The 19,791-nt window shown below is 49.1% G+C and overlaps 1 protein-coding gene across 3 annotated transcripts in view; it reads right to left on the bottom strand.

Annotated features, from left to right (window-relative positions):
* lrrc51 (leucine rich repeat containing 51) overlaps nt 1-19,791 on the bottom strand; it is a 36,752-nt gene that overhangs the window by 2,898 nt on the left and 14,063 nt on the right. Inside the window, exons 4-5 of one of the 3 annotated variants that reach the window (XM_072262504.1) lie at nt 17,412-17,560; nt 7,457-7,493 (exon numbers count right to left, since the gene is read on the bottom strand). In XM_072262504.1, coding sequence (XP_072118605.1) covers nt 7,487-7,493; nt 17,412-17,560 — 156 coding nt within the window. In that variant the 3' untranslated portion in view covers nt 7,457-7,486. Of the gene's footprint in view, nt 1-7,456; nt 7,494-17,411; nt 17,561-19,791 lie in introns of those variants that run through there. The other 2 variants (XM_072262500.1, XM_072262503.1) reach the window with 2 other exon arrangements.

Below are 19,791 nucleotides of genomic sequence, written 5' to 3'. Positions count from 1 at the left end.
TTTAATGGAATCTCAGAGCAGCTGAGAAAGCTCCACTGTAGGAAGTTGCCACTTACTTCTACTAACACTAACACCTACAGTTTTAGAATTGACATTGGAAAGGGTTCAAAGGAAGTTCACAAAAATGATTCCGGGATTGAAAGGTTTATCATATGAAGAGCATTTGATGGCTATGGGGCTGTACTCACTGGAATTTAGAAGAATGATGGGGGGGGGGGGATCTCATTGAAACCCATTGAATGTTGAAAGAACTCGATAGTCTGGACGTGGAGAGGATGTTTCCTTGGGTAGGGGAGTCTAAGACAAGAGATCACAGAATGTAGTTGGGGGATAGATAGAGTTGATGTGGATAGGCTTTTTCCATTGAGAGTGGGGGAGATTCAAACAAGAGGACGTGAGTTGAGAGTTAGGGGGCAACAGTTTAGGGGTAACACGAGGGGGAACTTCTTTACTCAGAGAGTGGTAGCTGTGTGGAACGAGCTTCCAGTAGAAGTAGTACAGGCAGGCTCGATATTGTCATTTAAAGTAAAATTAGATAGCTATATGAACAGGAAAGGAATGGAGGGTTATGGGCTGAGTGCAGGTCAGTGGGATTAAGTGAGAGTAAGCGTTCGGTACAGACTAGAAGGGCCAAGATGGCCTGTTTCCGTGCTGTAATTGTTACATGGTTATAGAATGGAGAGGTGTCCTTTTGGAATGGAGAGGAGGAGGAATTTCTTTAGCCAGAGGCGGTGAATCTGTGGAATTCGTTGCCAAGTTATTGCGTATATTAAGGCAGAGGTCGAAATATTCTTGATTGGTCAGGGCAAGAAGGGTTAGGGGAAGAAGACAAGAGATCGGGGCTGAGAGAGAAAATAAATCAACCATGATGAAATGGCACAGCAGACTCAACAAGCCAAATGGCCTAATTGCCTAATTCTGCTCCTGTATCCTGTGGTCTGGTTAAACTGTTGGGCCCAATGTTGATCAAGGTTTATAACTGCAATGAGTACCGAGCCAAACTGAAAAGCTTGTCTTACATGCTGTTCATACATGTTTAAATTCTACCTTGACAACAGCGGAATTTAAATTTTAAAAATTGAGATTTTCTTCATTTTAAATAAAATGTTTGTGTCACAAAACCACTGGGTTGTAAAACTCAAGAGACACAAGAGACTACAGATGCTGGAATCTGGAGCAACTCTATGAAGGGAAATGAACAGTTGATGTTTCATGATGAGACTAGACTGAAAAATAAAGGATTGAAAAAGGGAGGGAAGGGGTGAAGGAAGAGATGACAGGTGATGGGTAGATCCAGGTGAGGGAAGGGTGGGGATAGTGACAGAGGCTGGGATGTGATAGGTGGAGGTGACAAAGGGCTGCAGATGACAGAATCTGATAGAAGAAGAGATTTAAAGATTAATTTTATTTGTCATATGTACATTGAAACACAGTGAAATGTGCCATTTTACTTCAAATCAAATCAAATCAGTGAGGATTGCGCTGGACAGCCCACAAGGTGCCAACCCCACCCTGTACATTGTTGGAATGTGGAAGGAAACTGGAGCACTGGATAAAACACATCTTGTCATGGGGAGAACGTACAAACTTCTTACAGTCAGCAGTGGGAACTGAACCCCGATCTTACCACATTACCACCTCTCCAGTGGTGACATATATGCACTTTGATAATTAATTTACTTTACACTTTGACAAGCAAACACTTCACAGGGAATACCAGGTTACAGGAAACTTGAGAATCCTTGTGTAGGATTCCCTAAAGGTTAACTTGCAGGTTGAGTCAGTGGTAAAGAAGGCATGTGCATTCTCCAGTTCATTGCCACAGACGGCTGTGGAGGCCAAGTCATTGGGTATATTTAAAGTGAAGGTTGGTCGGTTCTTGATCAGTCAGGGTGTCAAAGGTTACGGGGAGAAGCCAGGAGAATGGGGTAGAGAGGGATAATAAATCAGCCATGATTGAATGGTGAACAAACTCAATGGGACAGGTGGCCTAATTCTGCTCCTGTGACTTTATGGGCTTACGGAATCTCAATTCAACCAATCTACTGATTTTGGGAACACACACAAAATGCTGGAGGAACCTAGCAGGTCAGGCAGCATCTATGGAAATGAATAAAGAGTCGACGTTTTGGGCTGAGACCCTTGGTCATAGGCAAGTTCATTGAAGTGTGAACTCCTGGCCGGTTCTGTAATATCAGAGGAAGGAAAATCCGCCAACCTTACAGAGATGTGACTCCAGTCTTACTTTGACTTGTCAGCCTCTGAAGCCCTTGGTGATTTGGAACAGGCGCTCAGTACCGGGCTTGCCAGTCTTATTGGACACGGGGTTTGGTGTTGAGCAAGGGGGCTACTGAACAGACCATCTCTGCTCTGTATACAGACAGCGGGAAGGATCTGTACAATCCAACCCCCTCCAGAGTGCAATCCCCCCCCAACCCAAGCTACAGGGGAAAAGAGTCTCCTCACAACTGCTGCTAAAAAGTGCAATGGGCCAGGGAAAAGGGCAAGACTTGACCATGAAGCCACCTGTCAAAGGGCTAATGGATGTCCACCGTCCTGAACTTAGCAATGCCCTTCCGTCCTCAGGAAAATCAGAATCACTGGCATACATCATGAAATTCATTGTTTTGCAGCAGCAGTACAGTGCAAACATAAGAAAAAAACTATAAATTACAATAAGTATATATAAATTTAAATTAAATAAGTTATGTGGGCACATGGCCAAGTGGTTAAGGCATTGGACTAGTGACCTGAAGGTCGTGAGTTCGAGCCCCGGCCGAGGCAACGTGTTGTGTCCTTGAGCAAGGCACTTAACCACATATTGCTCTGCGACGACACCGGTGTCAAGCTGTATGGGTCCTAATGCCCTTCCCTTGGACAACATCAGTGTCGTGGAGAGGGGAGACTTGCAGCATGGGCAACTGCCGGTCTTCCATACAAACTTGCCCAGGCCTGCGCCCTGGAGAGTGAAGACTTTCCAGGCGCAGATCCGTGGTCTCACAAGACTAACGGATGTGTTTTTAAATAAATTATGCAAAAAGAGAGAAAAAATAGTGAGGTAGTGTTCATAGGTTTATAGTCCATTCAGAACTCTGCTGCTCAAGGGGAAGAAACTTTTCCTGAAATGTTGAGCGTGCGTCTTCACCTCCTCCCTGATGGTAGCAGTGAGAAGAGAGATGGGGGTCCTTAATGATGGATGCTGCCTTTTTCAGGCACCGCCTTTTGAAGATGTCCTCAATGCTAGGGAAGCTAACGTCCACAATGGAGCTGACTGAGTTTACAACTTTCTGCAGCTTTTTCCGACCCTGTGCAGTGGCCCCTCAAATCGAGTCAAGTCACTTTTTATTGTCATTTCGACATAACTGCTGGTACAGCACACAGGAAAACCATTTTTCAGGACCATGGTGCTACATGAACAATACAAAAACTACACTGAATTACGTAAAACAACACAAAAACTACACTAGACTACAGACCTACCCAGGACTGTATAGAGTGCACAGAACAGTGCAGGCATTACAATAAATAATAAACAAGACAATAAGCACAGTAGAGGGCAGTAGGTTGGTGTCAGTCCAGGCTCTGCGTATTGAGGAGCCTGATGACATGGGGGAAGAAACTGTTACATAGTCTGGTCGTGAGAGCCCAAATACTTCGGTGCCTTTTGCCAGATGGCAGGAGGGAGAAGAGTTTGTATGAGGGGTGCGTGGGGTCCTTCATAATGCTGTTTGCTTTGCAGATGCAGCGTGTGGTGTAAATGTCTGTAATGGCAGGAAGAGAGACCCCGATGATCTTCTCAGCTGACCTCACTTTCTGCTGCAGGGTCTTGCGATTCGAGACGGTGCAATTTCCAAACCAGGCAGTGATGCAGCTGCTCAGGATGCTCTCGATACAACCTCTGTAGAATGTGGTGAGGATGGGCGGTGGGAGATGGACTTTTCTCAGCCTTTGCAGAAAGTAGAGACGCTGCTGGGCTTTCTTTGCTAGGGAGCTGGTGTTGAGGGACCAGGTGAGATTCTCTGCCAGGTGAACACCAAGAAATCTGGTGCTCTTAATGATCTCTACGGAGGAGTCGTCGATGTTCAGCAGAGAGTGGTCGTTCCGTGTCCTCCTGAAGTCTACAACCATCTCTTTTGTTTTGTTCACATTCAGGTTGTTGGCTCTGCACCAGTCCGTTAGCCTCTCTGTATGCTGACTCATCGTTCTTGCTGATGAGACCCACCACGGTCGTGTCATCGGCGAACTTGATGATGTGGTTTGAGCTGTGTGTTGCAGCACAGTCGTGGGTCAGCGGAGTGAACAGCAGTGGACTGAGCACACAGCCCTGGGGGGCCCCCGTGCTCAGTATGATGGTGTTGGAGATGCTGCTTCCAATCCGGACTGACTGAGGTCTCCCAGTCAGGAAGTCTAGGATTCAGTTGCAGAGGGAGGTGTTCAGGCCCAGTAGGCTCAGCTTTCCAATCAGTTTCTGAGGAATGATTGTGTTGAATGCTGAACTGAAGTCTATGAACAGCATTCGAACGTACGTGTCTTTTTTGTCCAGGTGGGTTAGGGCCAGGTGGAGGGTGATGTCAATGGCGTCGTCTGCTGAACAGTTGGGATGGTACACGAACTGCAAGGGTCCAGTGAGGGGGGCAGCAGGGTCTTGATGTGCCTCATGACGAGCCTCTCGACACACTTCATGATGATGGATGTGAGTGCGACGGGACGGTAGTCATTGAGGCAGGACACTGAAGACTTCTTTGGCACAGGAACGATGGCGCTGCTCAGGGAGACGTTGAAGATGTCAGTGAGAATCTCTGCTAGCTGGTCTGCACATCCTCTAAGCACTCTGCCAGGAATATTGTCTGGTCCAGCAGCCTTCCGTGGGTTGACCCTGCACAGGGTTCTCCTCACATCAGCCACGGTAAGACACAGCACCTGGTCATTTGGAGGAGGGGTAGTCTTCCTCGCCACCATGTCATTTTCCACCTCAAAACGAGCGTAGAAGTTGTTCAATGCATCTGGGAGGGAAGCATCACCAGCACAGGCAGGTGATGTTGTCCTGTAGTTGGTGATGCCCTGAATGCCCTTCCACATGCGCCGCGTGTCGCCATTGTCCTGGAAGTGGCTGTGGATTCGCTGGGTGTGTGCACGCTTTGCCTCTCTGATAGCATGGGACAGTTTGGCCCTCGCTGTTGTTAGGGCTGCCTTGTCGCCTGCTCTGAAGGCGGAGTCACGGGTCCTCAGCAGCGCACGCACCTCCGCGGTCATCCATGGCTTCTGGTTAGCATGTGTAGTGATGGTCTTGGACACAGTGATGTCATTGATGCACTTGCTGATGTAGCTAGTCACTGATGCCGTGTACTCCTCTAAGTTGGTAGAGTCGCCATCGGTTGCAGCCTCCTTGAACACGTACCAGTCAGTGTGCTCAAAGCAGTCTTGGAGAGCAGAGATGGCTCCTGCTGGCCAGGTTTTCACCTGCTTCAGAACTGTTCTGGAGCATCTGACGAGCGGTCTGTATGCTGGGATTATCATAACAGAGATGTGGTCTGAGTAACCGAGGTGGGGGCAGGGCTCCGTCCGGTAAGCGTCGGGAATGTTTGTGTTAACAAGATCCAATGCGTTCTCCCCTCTCGTTGCAAAGTCCACGTTCTGATGGAATCTGGGGAGCACTGACTTAAGGTTTGCGTGGTTAAAATCTCTGGCGACAATAAACAGTCCATTAAGGTGTGTGTCCTGCAGTTCACTAATAGCCCCATGCAGTTCACAGAACGCCTCCTTAGCATTAGCGCTGGGGGAATGTAGACACCGACTATAAGGACAGTGGTGAATTCCCGTGGTGAATAAAATGGTCTGCATCTAACAGTCACAAACTCCACTAGCGATGAGCAGTATCTGGAAACCAGCACAGAGTTCTTGCACCATTCCGTATTGATGTAAACACACAAGCCACCACCACGAGTCTTACTGGAAAGAGCTGCATCCCTATCCGCTCGAAACAAGACAAACCCATCCAGCTGAATGGCGGCGCTATTCAGCCACGTTTCCGTGAAAACATACGCACAGCAGACTCTGTACTCCCGCCCAGTATTTCGTTGGAGTCTGATGTAGTCCAACTTATTGTCCAGGGAGCGGACACTGGAGAGCAGAATGGACAGGAAAGCCGGTTGGCTAGGGTTTGCTTTTTTCCTGACACAAACTCCTGCCCGCTGGCCTTGCTTCCGCTTCCTCGCACATCGCTTACGACGTCCCCACCTCCAGCCACTGGCATCAGGCGACTCCGAGGACAGTAGGCCCGATCCCCTCAGCAAGCCGAGGTCGCGTAATTTAACCAGCAGGTCTTCATGAAGGTTTGTTTTTGGGTGGTCTCTGTACTATAGCAGTATCTGGCGATGGTAGGTAGTCACTCTGTTATCCACGTGCCCTAATCAAAAATTGTGCCTTAAAATTAAAGTAACACCAGATCCAAAAGGCCGCTGCTGCCGGGCCGTGCCGCCTGCTAGACCCTCCATGCCAGACGCTGATGCAACCAGTCAGAAAGCTCTCCCTGTACATAGGCTACAGAAATTTGACACACTCCTGTCATCCCTTACCAGTTTTTATCGACACACCATAGAACACATCCTATCCGGATGCATCATACTTGGTACAGGCACTGCTCTGCCCGTGAGAGAGCTGTGAACACAGCCCAGCACATCACAGGAACCAGCCTTCCCTCCCTGGACTCCGTCTACACTTCCCTCTGCCTCAGTAAAGCAGCCAGTGTAATCAAAGACCCCACCACCCCAGACATTCTCTCTTCACCCCACTCCTATCAGGCAGAAGATACAAAAGCCTAAAAGCACGTCCCACCAGGCTCAAGGACAGTTTCTACCCCGCTGTTGAACTGTTCCCTAGTTCAATAAGATGGACTCTTGACCTCACAGTCTACCTTGTTATGGTTTTGCATCTTATTGTCTGCCTGCACTGCACTTTCTCTGTAACTGTTACACTTTATCCTGCATTATTATTGATTTACCTTGTCCTACCTCATGGACTGTGTAATGATCTGATCTGTATGAACAGTCTGCAAGACAAGCTCTTCACTGTACCTCAGTCCCTGTGACAATACAGACCAAGGGTAGGGTTGCTTTGGAGGGGCTGCTTGTTGAACTGCCCCTCAGTGAACGGTTAAAGGCTTGAGAAGCTGAGCTTGTGGTTGTGCGGGGGACAGTGAGGGAACACAGCCAGCAGAGGGGCAAACTCCAGTTGGTTGTGGGCTTCAGGAGGGGGAAGTTGAGGGAACACACTCCAGTCCTCATTGAGGGGTCAGCAGTGGAAAGGCTGAGCAGCTTCAAGTTCCTGGGCATCAACATCTGCGAAGAACTATCCTGGGACCATCTTATTGTTGCAATTACAAAGAGGCCCCGACTGTGGCTATATTTCATTAGGAGATTTGGTATGTCACCAAAAATACTCACAAATTTCTACAGATGTATGGTGGAGTGTGTTCCGACTGGTTGCATCACCATCTGAATCAGAATCAGAATCAGGTTTATTATCACCGGCATGTGACATGAAATTTGTTAACTTAGCAGCAGCAGTTCAATGCAATACATAATATAGAAAAAAGTTTTAAAAAGAAATAAAAATAATAATAATAAATAAGTAAATCAATTACAGTATACATATGTTGAATAGGTGAAAACAATGTGCAAAAAACAGAAATACTGTATATTTTTAATAAAAGTGAGGTAGTGTTCAAGGGTTCAATGTCCATTCAGAAATCTGATGGCAGAGGGGAAGAAGCTGTTCCTGAAGCACTGAGTGTGTGCCTTCATCCTACCTGGTGGTAACAGTGAGAAAAGGGCATGCCCTGGGTGCTGGAGGTCCTTAATAATGGACACTGGTAATGTAGAGGCCACTGCACAGATTAGAAAAAAGCTACAGGAAGTTGTAAATTCAGCCAACTCCATCAGAGCACTAGCCTCCACATCACCAAGGACATCTTCAAAATGTGATGCTTCAATCAGCCAGCATCCATCATGAACAGACATCCCACCTCTCCAGAATGTTCCGGGAGTCTCCTGCATATTGATTGCAGCTCCCTGACGCCTGCAAATATATACAATATACCGAAATCAATTTTTTTGAGAGTGAGCAAGAGAGAGAGACAGAGAGAGCGAGTGGAGCATCCTGATTGGTCTCTCTTTGTGCTAAGTAGACCTATCAGTTTTCTCTGTGGGTGGGCTTTACAGTCGACCTCTCTCTGTCTTTCATTGTCCATCAGTTCAGTTTAGTGTCCTGCAGCGCCATGGCAGAGTGTTCCAAAAAAAAAATAAAACGTACGTCACCCCAGACTACACTAAAGTGTACCCCTGCCTAATAGGGGTCAAAATAATGACAGTGTTGCTCGCTGCACTGTTTGCAACTGTGACTTTTCTATTGCCCATGGTGGGCTAAATGACTGCAAAAGACACGTTGAGGTGAGTTTAACAGGAATCATTCATTCATTAGCAAAGCTAACATTATTTAAACTAGCTGGCTGGCTGCTAAGGAGCTACTCTATTGATGTCCTACGTGATGAGGCCAAACTCCCTGTAGACTTGCTTACAGTTGTAAAAGAATAAAAAAATGACTCCATGATAATATAAGTACATATTTTGTGTCACATTTTCTCCACAATATAATAAGGATCACAGTACAAGGAAAGTTTGCAAAAGAAATAGAAAAGCTATTTGCATTAGCATTTACCTATTAGCATTGATACTGCCAACAAAATACTCAACAAGGAATATGTGTGTGTGTGCGTGTGTGTGTGTGTGTGTGTAAATAGTTTCAATATGTGATCGAATAAATTGTTGTGTTCTTTCATAGTCAAATGTCCTGCATACATACACCCTTGGAGGTCGACCGGGGGGTGGGGGCGGGGATATGGGGTTACAGGGGGTGGGGTGGTGCTACCTCGCTGAAATGAGTTTTTGCAGGGTGGGATGTCTGCATTAAAGAGCTCTTATCAAGGAGGTAAAGGAGCCTGAAGACAGACACACAATGATTCAGGAAGAGCTTCCTCCCTTTTGCCATCAGATTTCTGACCAGTCCATGTACACTGTTTTGTCCTCTTTATGCATTGTATTTTTATACACAGTATATTCTTGTTGTAATTTATAGTAATTTTTAGTGTATTGCACTGTACTGCTGCTGCACAACAACAAATCTCACCACATATGCCAGTGATAATAAACTTGATTCAGATTCTACATTCAAGATATTATTGACTTTAACAGGAAGGCTCGACAACAGGTCGTCAAAACCGACCAACACATCACCGGTACATCTACACAGAAAGTTGCTGGAAAAGGGCCAGGAACATCGTGAGGGATCTCACCCACCCTGCCCATGGACTCACAAACACGAGAACATCTGTAGATGCTGGAGAGATTGGACAAAATGCTGGAGAAACTCAGCAGGTCAGGCAGATTCTATGGAAAATAGTATACAGTCAACATTTGGGCCGAGACCCTTCATTAGGACTGGAAAAAAAGGAGAGAAGTCAGAGTAAGAAGGTGGGGGGAGGAAGAAATACAAGATTTCAGCCGGACGATGCTGAGGATGTTCTACAAGTCTGTGGTGGTCAGTGCTATCATGTTTGCTGTTGTGTGCTGGGGCAGCAGGCTGAGGGTAGCAGACACCAACAGAATCAACAAACTCATCCGTAAGGCCAGTGATGTTGTGGGGATGGAACTGGACTCTCTGACGGTGGTGTCTGAAAAGAGGATGCTGTCTAAGTTGCATGCTATCTTGGTCAATGTCTCCCATCCATTACATAATGTACTGGGGGGGCACAGGAGTACATTCAGCCAGAGACTCATTCCACCGAGATGCAACACAGAGCGTCATAGGAAGTCATTCCTGCCTGTGGCCATCAAACTTTACAACTCCTCCCCTGGAGGGTCAGACACCCTGAGCCAATAGGCTGGTCCTGGACTTATTTCATAATTTACTGGCATAAATTACATATTACTATTTAACTATTTATGGTTTTATTGTGGCGACCCACTTTCCGGCACACACGAACCAGCTCACAACAGCGCGCGCAGGCAGAGGGCCGGCCCCAAAAAGAGCGCCAGGCCATCTTCACCAGCAGGGGGAAAATCCTGCACGTGGGAAGGGTCTGGGAATATGCATTCCCCACAGCAGTCCCCCCGGGGAGGGCGGGAACGGGAAGGCTTTAAAGGAGGCCGCCAAGTTTGAATAAACCTCTTTCTTCGCAACTACAACGCACCGACTCCGTGTGGTTATTCTAGCGCTGTGTGTAGCACACCGCTACAATTGGTGACCCCGACGGCCCAAACGATATTTAGACCAGAGATGACCGACGCTGCATCTGTTCACGCAGTTTCGTTAAAACTGCCAAGCTTCTGGACGCTGCGACCCCAATTTTGGTTCGAACAAGCAGAAGCACAATTCCACATTTGGCAGATAACCTCGGAGTCCACTCGCTACTACTACGTGCTGAGCTCACTCGACCAGGAGACAGCTGCACAAGTTGAGGAGTTTATACAGTCGCCCCCGGAGGACGGCAAATACACAGCATTCAAAGCCCTGCTCATAAGGACTTTCGGACTCTCACAGTGCGAACGAGCACGCCGCTTAATGCACCTGGATGGTTTGGGAGACAGGCCGCCGTCAGCATTAATGAACGAGATGCTGGCCCTGGCTGAAGGACACAAACCCTGCCTCATGTTTGAGCAGGCGTTCCTAGAGCAACTGCCCGAGGACATACGCCTGCTGCTGTCCGACGCAGATTTCAGCACCCCCGGGAGGTGGCGGCCTGAGCAGATGTGCTGTGGAATGCCAGGAAAGAGAGAGGGGCATCCGTCGCACAGATCACCAAGCTGCGAGCCCAACAAACAATGGTGTTTCTACCACCAGCAGTGGGGCACAGAGGCCCGCTGCTGCAGACTACCCTGCAAATTCCCGGGAAACGCCAGGGCCAGCTGCCGCTGATGGCTACGGTGGCTGGCCATCAGGACAGCCTCCTGTACGTCTGGGACAAGCAGTCGGGACGCCGCTTTTTGGTCGACACCGGAGCGGAGATCAGCGTCTTACCTCTAACAAGTTATGATACCCGCAACAGAGAACCGGGACCCACCCTGAGGGCCGCAAATAGCAGTACAATACGAACCTACGGCACCCGCACGGCGCGGCTACAGTTCAGCTCCAGCCGGTTCACGTGGGACTTCACACTGGCCGCCGTGGCCAAACCACTCCTGGGGACAGATTTTCTACGAGCCCACAGCCTGCTGGTCGACCTGCAAGGGAAGCAATTAGTCCACGCCAAGACTTTTCAAACGTTCTCCCTGGGTGAAGCACAGTTGTCCCTGGGTGAAGCACAGTTGCCAGCCCCACACCTGGACTCCATCACGCTGTCCGACGACGAATTCACCAGGGTCCTGGCGGATTTCCTATCAGTACTGACACCACAGTTCACGGCAGCCATGCCCAGACACGGAGTACAGCACCACATCCTGACCCAGGGACCACCCCTCCACGCCCGTGCTCGAAGGCTTCCCCCGGACAAGCTCCGACTGGTGAAGGAGGAGTTCAAGATGATGGAGGAATTGGGGATCATACGACGGTCCGACAGCCCATGGGCCTCCTCCATGCACATGGTGCCCAAGGCAACTGGGGGCTGGAGACCATGCGGTGACTACTGCAGACTGAACGAGGCTACAACGCCAGACCGCTACCCTGTGCCGCACATTCAAGATTTCACAGCAATCCTACACGGCACAAGGATCTTTTCCAAGGTAGACCTCATCCGGGGATACCATCAAATCCCTGTACATCTGGACGACATCCCCAAAACAGCACTTATCACCCCGTTCGGACTTTTTGAATTCCTCCGAATGCCGTTTGGTCTAAAGAATGCTGCACAGACTTTCCAGCGGCTAATGGACGCGGTGGGACGCGACCTGGACTTTGCATTCATCTATTTGGACGACATCCTCATAGCCAGCAGTAGTCGGCAGGAGCATCTGTCCCACCTCCGCCAGCTCTACTCCCGCCTGAGCGAATTCGGCCCTACAATCAACCCAGCCAAATGCCAGTTCGGACTCGACACCATCGACTTCCTGGGCCACAGGATTACTAAAGACGGGGCAACCCCGCTGCCCGCCAAGGTAGACGTGATCCGCCACTTCCCCCGACCCAACACAATCAAAGGCCTGCAGGAATTCATGGGTATGGTGAATTTCTACCACCGTTTCCTCCCCTCAGCAGCCCGAACCATGCGCCCCCTGTTCACTCTAATGTCGGGTAAGGGCAAGGACATTACCTGGGACGAAGAGGCCGCAGCTGCTTTCATTAAAACCAAAGAAGCCTTGGCAAACGCCGCGATGCCAGTGCACCCCAGAACGGACGTTCCTACTGCCCTCACGTGGACGCATCCAATATAGCGGTTGGTGGAGTGCTGGAACAACTCATCGAGGGTCGCTGGCAACCCCTGGCGTTCTTCAGCAAACACCTACGACCACCCGAACTCAAATACAGTGCTTTCGACCGGGAGCTATTGGCACTATACCTGGCAATCCGGCATTTCAGGTACTTCTTAGAAGGTAGGCCCTTCACCGCGTTCACGGACCACAAACCGCTCACCTTTGCGTTCACGAAGGTGTCCAACCCCTGGTCGTCTGGCCAGCTGCGACATCTGTCCTACATCTCCGAGTACACGACGGACATCTGGCATGTTTCGGGAAAGGACAACGTCGTGGCGGACGCACTTTCCAGACCTACCATACAGGCCCTGTCCCGGGGGGTGGACTATGCAGCGCTGGCAGAGGCACAGCAGGCAGACGCTGAGATCCCCAGTTACAGGACTGCAGTCTCCGGTTTGCAGCTCCAAGACCTCCCCGTAGGCCCAGGTGAGAGGACCCTACTATGTGATGTAGCTACCGGCCAACCCCGCCCCGTCGTCCCAGCAGCCTGGCGCCGGCGGGTTTTCGAGTCCATTCACAACTTAGCGCACCCCTCCATCAGGACAACCGTCCGGCTGGTCGCCAACAGGTTCGTGTGGCATGGACTGCGTAAACAGGTCAGTGAATGGGCCAAAACGTGCATGCAGTGCCAAATGGCCAAGGTGCAGCGGCGCACCAAGGCTCCGCCGCAGCAGTTCCAACCCACCCACTGGAGGTTCGACCACATTCATTTGGATATCGTGGGGTCCCTGCCAGTGTCGCGAGGAGCGCGGTACCTCCTAACTATGGTAGACCGGTTCACGAGATGGCTAGAGGCAGTCCCGCTCAACGACACCACCTCCAAATCCTGCGCCCGAGCACTGATCACAACCTGGGTAGCCCGCTTCGGGGTACCGGCCCACATTACCTCCGACAGGGGCGCCCAGTTCACCTCCAGCCTGTGGTCGGCTATGGCCAACCTTTTAGGAACACAGCTACACCACACAACTGCCTACCACCCACAGTCGAACGGACTAGTGGAGTGCTTCCACCGTCACCTGAAATTGGCTCTCATGGCCTGCCTGGAGGGACCTAACTGGGTGGACGAACTTCCCTGGGTCCTGCTCGGAATCTGCACGGCGCCCAAACAGGATCTGCACACCTCGTCGGCCGAGCTGGTGTACAGCGCACCTCTGGTCGTCCCAGGAGAGTTCATACCAGCCCCAAGGGGGCAAGAGGAAGAACCCACAGCAGTCCTGGACAGACTACGGGAGAGGCTCGGTAACCTGGCCCCCATCCCCACTTCACAGCACGGACAGAGCCCGACCTGCGTACCCAAAGACCTGCAGAACTGTAAGTTTCTTTTTGTACGACGGGGCGCACACCGGGCACCACTACAGCGGCCCTACGAGGGGCCGTTTAAGGTGATCAGGAACAACGGGTCCACGTTCGTGCTGGACATTGGGGGGAGAGAGGAGGTTTTCACGGTGGACCGACTCAAACCGGCCCATGTGGACTTGGCGCAGCCGGTCCAGGCTCAGGCACCTCGGCGCAGGGGCAGACCTCCCAAACAGAGGCCGATCCAGACTGTGGACATTGGGGGAGGTATCACCGGTTCTGGGGGGGGGGGGGGTTATGTGGCGACCCACTTTCTGGCACCCACGAACCGGCTCACAACAGCGCGCGCAGGCAGAGGGCCGGCCCCAAAGAGGGCGCCAGGCCATCTTCACCAGCAGGGGGAAAATCCCGCGTGCAGAAAGGGTCTGGGAATATGCATTCCCCACAGCAGTCCCGCCCCAGGGAGGGCGGGAACGGGAAGGCTTTAAAGCGGGCCGCGAAGTTTGAATAAATCTCTTTCATCGCAACTCTAACTCACCGACTCCGTGTGGTTATTCTAGCGCTGTGTGTAGCACACGGCTACATTATTACTATTTATTATTTATGGTACAACTGTAACGAAAACCAATTTCCCCCGGGATCAATAAAGTATGACTATGACTATGACTATAGTAGGTGATGGGGGGGGGGGGGAGTGATTGGTGAAAGAGACAAAGGGCTGGAGAAGGGGGAATCTGATAGGAGAGGACGGAAGGCCATGGAAGAAAGTAAAGGGGGGAGCAGCACCAGAGGAAGGTGATGGGCAGGTTACAAAAAAGGTGAGAGAGGGAAACAGGAATGGGGAATGGTGAAGGGGGGCAGTTACTGGAAGTTCAAGAAATTGAAGATCATGCCATCAGGTTGGAGGCTACCCAGATGGAATATAAGGTGTTGCTCATCCAACCTGACTGTGACCTCATTATGGCAGTAGAGGAGGCCATGGACTGACATGTCCGAGATTCAACACAGAGCATCATAGGAAGTCATTCCTGCCTGTGGCCATCAAACTTTACAACTCCTCCCTTGGAGGGTCAGACACCCTGAGCCAATAGGCTGGTCCTGGACTTATTTCCTGGCATAATTTACATATTACTATTTAATTATTTATGGTTTTATTACTATTTATTATTTATGGTGCAACTGTAACGAAAACCAATTTCCCCCGGGATCAATAAAGTATGACTATGACTATGTCGCAATGGGAATGGGACATAGAACTGAAATGGGTGGCCACTGAAAGATCCCGCCTTTTCTGGTGGATGGAGCATAGGGGTTTGGTGAAGCGGTCTCCCAGTTTACGTCAGGTATCAACGATATACAGGAGGCCACACCAGGAGCACCAGATACAGTAGATGACCTCAACAGACTCACAGATGAAGTATTGTCCCACGTGGAAGGAGTGTTTAGGTCCTGAATGGTGATGAGGGAGGAGGTGTAGGGGCAGGTGTAGCACTTGTTCTGCTTGGAAGGATAAGTGCCAGGAGGGAGATCAGTGGAGAGGGACAAATGGACAAGGGAGACCATAAGACATAGGAGCAAAATTAAGCCAGCTGGCTCATCGAGTCTGCTCTACCATTCAATTATGGCTGATTCTTTTTTTCTAACTCTTCCTCAATCCCAGTTCCTGGCCTTCTTCCCGTAACTTTTGATGCATAATCAAGAACCTATCAATCTCTGCCTTAAATACGCTCAATGACCTGGCCTCCACAGCTGCATGTGGCAACGAATTCAACAAATTCACCATCCTTTAGCTAAAGAAATTTCTCCACATCTCTGTTTGAAAGGGCACCCTCTATCCTGAGGTTGTGCCCTCTTGTCCTAGACTCTCCCACCATGGGAAACATCCTTTCCACATCTACTCTGTCTAGGCCTTTCAACATTCGAAAGGTTTTAATGAGATCCCCCCCTCACCCTTCTGAATTCTGGCGAGTACAGACCACAGCCATCAGATGTTCCTCATATGATCGCCGTTTCAGTCGTGTAGGGAGCAATCCCTGTGGAAAATGGGGGAGAAGGTGTGGTAGGACCTGTTAAGAGTTGGGGGAGATTACAGAGAATTATATGCTGGATGCAGAGGCCTATGGGGTGGTAGGTGAGGAAAAGAAAACTCAATCCCTGGTATTATGGCGGGAAGATGGGGTGAGGGCAGGCTTGTGCGAAATTAAAGAGATGCAGGTGAGGGCAGCGTTGATGGTGGAGGAAGGAAAGTCCCTTTCTTTGAAGAAGGTGGACATCTCATTAGTTCTGGAATGAAAAACCTCATCCTGAAAACAGATGCAGCAGAGTCAGAGGAACTGAGAGAAGTGGATGGCATTTTTACAAATGACGGGGTGGGAAGAGGTATAGACAATGTAGCTTTGAGAATCAGTGGGTTATAACAGATATCGGTAGATAGACTGTCTCCAGAGAGATTGAGGAAGGGAAGGGAGGTGCTGGAAATGGTCCAAGTAAATACAAGGGCAGGGTGGAAGTCGGAGGTAAAGTCGATGAGCCCCGCATGGGTGCAGGAAGCAGTACCAATGCAGTTGTTATGTAGTTAGAGTCGGAAAAGTTGGGGAGTGACACCAGTGTAGGCTTGGAAGACGGACTGTTCCACATAGCTGACAAAAAGGCAGGCACAGCTGGGACCCATACGAGTGCCCATGGCTGCACCTTTTGTTTGAAGGCAGTGCGAGGAGCTGAAGGAGAAATTTTGAGAGTGAGGACCAGTTCTGCCAGACGGAGGAGAGAGGAGGTAGAGGGAAACTGGTTGGGTCTGTTATCAAGAAAGAAGCAGAGAGCTGTAAGGCCTCTTGATGGGGTATAAGAGTGTATAGAGATTGGACATCCATAGTGAAAATGAGACAATTGGGCTAGGTCAAGTCATTGAGAGGTGAAGAGTGAGTGAAGTGCTCCTGTTCATGGACTGTTTGCCCCACTCTCATCAGGGAGGAGGCATCCACACCAGGACCACCAGTCTCAAAAACAGTTACTTTCCTTAAGCAAAAAAAGGGTTCAAAGTATGTATGCAGTATACAACTCTGAGGTTTTTCTCCAGGTAGCCACGAAACAAAGACCATGGGAATCGTGCAAAGAACCCACCTCCACACTTTATTATTTCCACACCCCCCACCCCCCATCACCACGCTTTATCATTTCCTGTCAGTCACTTTATGTTCAGACACTCCTGTGCCTAGTGTCACTTTATGGACATGCACTCAATGTATATAAGCTATCTTATGTACTTATATCTATTGTGTTTTTAAATTATTATTGTGTTCTTTATTTTGTTTTTTTTGCGCTGCATCAGATCCGGAGTAACAATTAGTTCGTTCTGCTTTACACTTGTGTATAGAAATGACATTGAACAATCTCAAACCCTTGAATTTGTCATTGAAGCCATTGTTTTCCCTTGTTCTACCTTACTGCGCTGTGTAATGATCTGAACTGTATGCAAGCCAAGCTTTTCACTGTCTCCCAGTACATGACAATAATGTATGTTTGCTTTGGAAGGACTGCTTGTGGCATGGACCCTGGTGAACGGTTAGAGGCTTGAGGAGGGTGGACATGGATGTCGAGCGGGGTGGAACTACCATGGGGTTGTTCAGGGATCAGTGCCAGCAGAGTGGTCATTACCTGTATCCCTTCAGCATCTCCATGGGGTTGCCGTGTAAGGTCAGGCTGCGGAGGTGTGGCAGTGATGCCAGTTTGTCGGCCTCGAACAGCTCACCCACCTGGTTCCCATGGAAGTTCAGCACTTGTAGGTTGATGCAAAGAATCAGGACCTGGTGAGAAATGGAAAGATTCAAGATTATGTGTTATTTCCAGTATACATGTGTAGAGGAGAACAAAATAATTGTTATTCTGGATCCAATACAAACAGAATAATAATAAAAACACAATCAATATAAATACATAAGATAGTTCATATACATAGATTGATTGTACGTCCATAAAGTGACATGACACACAGGGATGTCTGTATATATGGTGACTCTGACAGGAAATGATAAAGTAGTGGTGGTTGGGGGTGTGGAGGGGTGGGTTAGTGGGTGGGGAAAAGTAACTGTTTTTGAGTCTGGTGGTCCTGGTATGCATGCTACGTAGCCTCCTCCCTGATGGGAGTGGGACAAACAGTCCATGAGCAGGGTGGGTGGGATCCTTCACGATGTTACTGGTCCATATCTTTCTGTATATATGTCCTTGATGGTGGGTAGGCTGGTGCCAGTGATGTATTGGCCAGCTTTGATTACCTGCCTTAAGAGGCTTCCTGTCCACTGCAGTGCAGTTTCCGTGCCATGCAGTGATGCAGCCTGTTAGGATGCTCTCCACTGCATATCTGTAGATCATGAGTGTTGATGTGCATTGTCCGGCTCTCTTCAGAAAGTAAGAGGCTTTCCTGATTGTGTAGAATGTGTTCTGGCACCATGAGAAGTCGACTATGAGACATCAATGAAACACCCCCTTCTCTCAAACAAAGTAAATTTATTATCACCGATCATTAGTACGCCCGTCACGTTACACGGTGCCAGATCTCAAGTAGCCTGCTCCCTGGTTCATTTCTCAAATAAGCTGTCCCCAACACACTATCAGCTCTCCCTCCAGGCCGCCCTTGCCAACTTCAACTCTACGTTATAGGAAGGTTGTTGAGGCTTTGGAGAAGGCGCAGAAGAGGTTGCTGCCTGGATTTGAGGGCATGAGTTATCACAAGAGGCTGGACAAACTTGGCTTGTTTTCTCTGGAGTGGCAGAGGCTGAGGGAAGAGCTGATAGAGGTTTACAAGATCATGCGAGGCACAGGTAGATTGGGCAGAGAGTATCTTTTCCCAGGGTTGAAGTGTCTAATATCCGAGGGTTAATTTCAAAGGGGATGTGAGGGGCAATGTTTTTTTACATAGAGTGGTGGGTGCCTGGAATGCGCTGCCTGGGGTGGTGGCAGAGGTAGATACATTACAGACTTTAAGGAGACTCTTAGATAGCCGCATGAATGTGAAGAAAATAGAGGGATATGGACGTTATGTGGGCATAAGAGATTAGTTTAATTGGACATTTCACTGTTAATTTAATTGGTTTGGCACAATATTGTGGCCCAAAAGGCCCACTCCTGTGCTGTACTGGTCTCTGTTCCATCCATTCGGTTCTGGAAACAACTGGCAAAACCCGGAACACCAACACAAACTTGAACTAAAAGGGACTTTTTTTTTGCTGTTGTTCTGATTATGGTGTTCTTGTAAGAATAAAGAAAAAGTACATTTACTATCTAAGTATGTATACTTAGATGTGTGGCGCGTGGCCAAGTGGTTAAGGCGTCAGTCTAGTGAAGGTCGCTAGTTCGAGCCTCAGCTGAGACAGTGTGTTGTGTCCTTGAGCAAGGCACTTAACCACACATTGCTCTGCGACAACACCGGTGCCAAGCTGTATGGGTCCTAATGCCCTTCCCTTGGACAACATCGGTGTCGTGGAGAGGGGAGACTTGCAGCATGGGCAACTGCTGGTCTTCCATACAACCTTGCCCAGGCCTCCGTCAACATCGAATATTGATGGACAGCCGAAGAAGATGTATACATCACCATATACTACTCAGAGATTCATTCTCAAATCTTTGTGTGAAAGGATTTATTGTCATTGGAGAGAGTCCAGAGGAGGTTCACGAGGATGACTCTGGGAATGAAGGGGTTAAGATATGAGGGGCGTTTGGCAGCTTTGGACCTGTATTCACTGGAATTTAGAAGAATGCGTGGGGATCTCTTTGAAACCTACAAATGTATAAGGTGTATGTGGAGAGGATGTTTCCTCCAGTAGGGGTATCCAGAACTAGTGTGCATAGCCTCAAAATTGAGGGGTGACCTTTTAGAACTGAAGCAAGGAGGAATTTTTTTTAGCCAAAGAGAGGTGAGACTGTGGAATGCTCTGCCGCAGACTGCAGTGGAAGCCAAGTCCATGGGTATATTTAAAGCGGAAGTTGGTAGATTCCTAATTGGTCGGGGCATCAAGGGATATGGTGAAAGGGCAGGTGT

This window comes from Mobula birostris, chromosome 7, assembly GCF_030028105.1.
Source record: "Mobula birostris isolate sMobBir1 chromosome 7, sMobBir1.hap1, whole genome shotgun sequence".
NCBI lineage: Eukaryota > Metazoa > Chordata > Chondrichthyes > Myliobatiformes > Myliobatidae > Mobula > Mobula birostris.
Note: the sequence above shows the minus strand (reverse complement) of the source record. Positions and strands in the feature narration are given on the sequence as shown.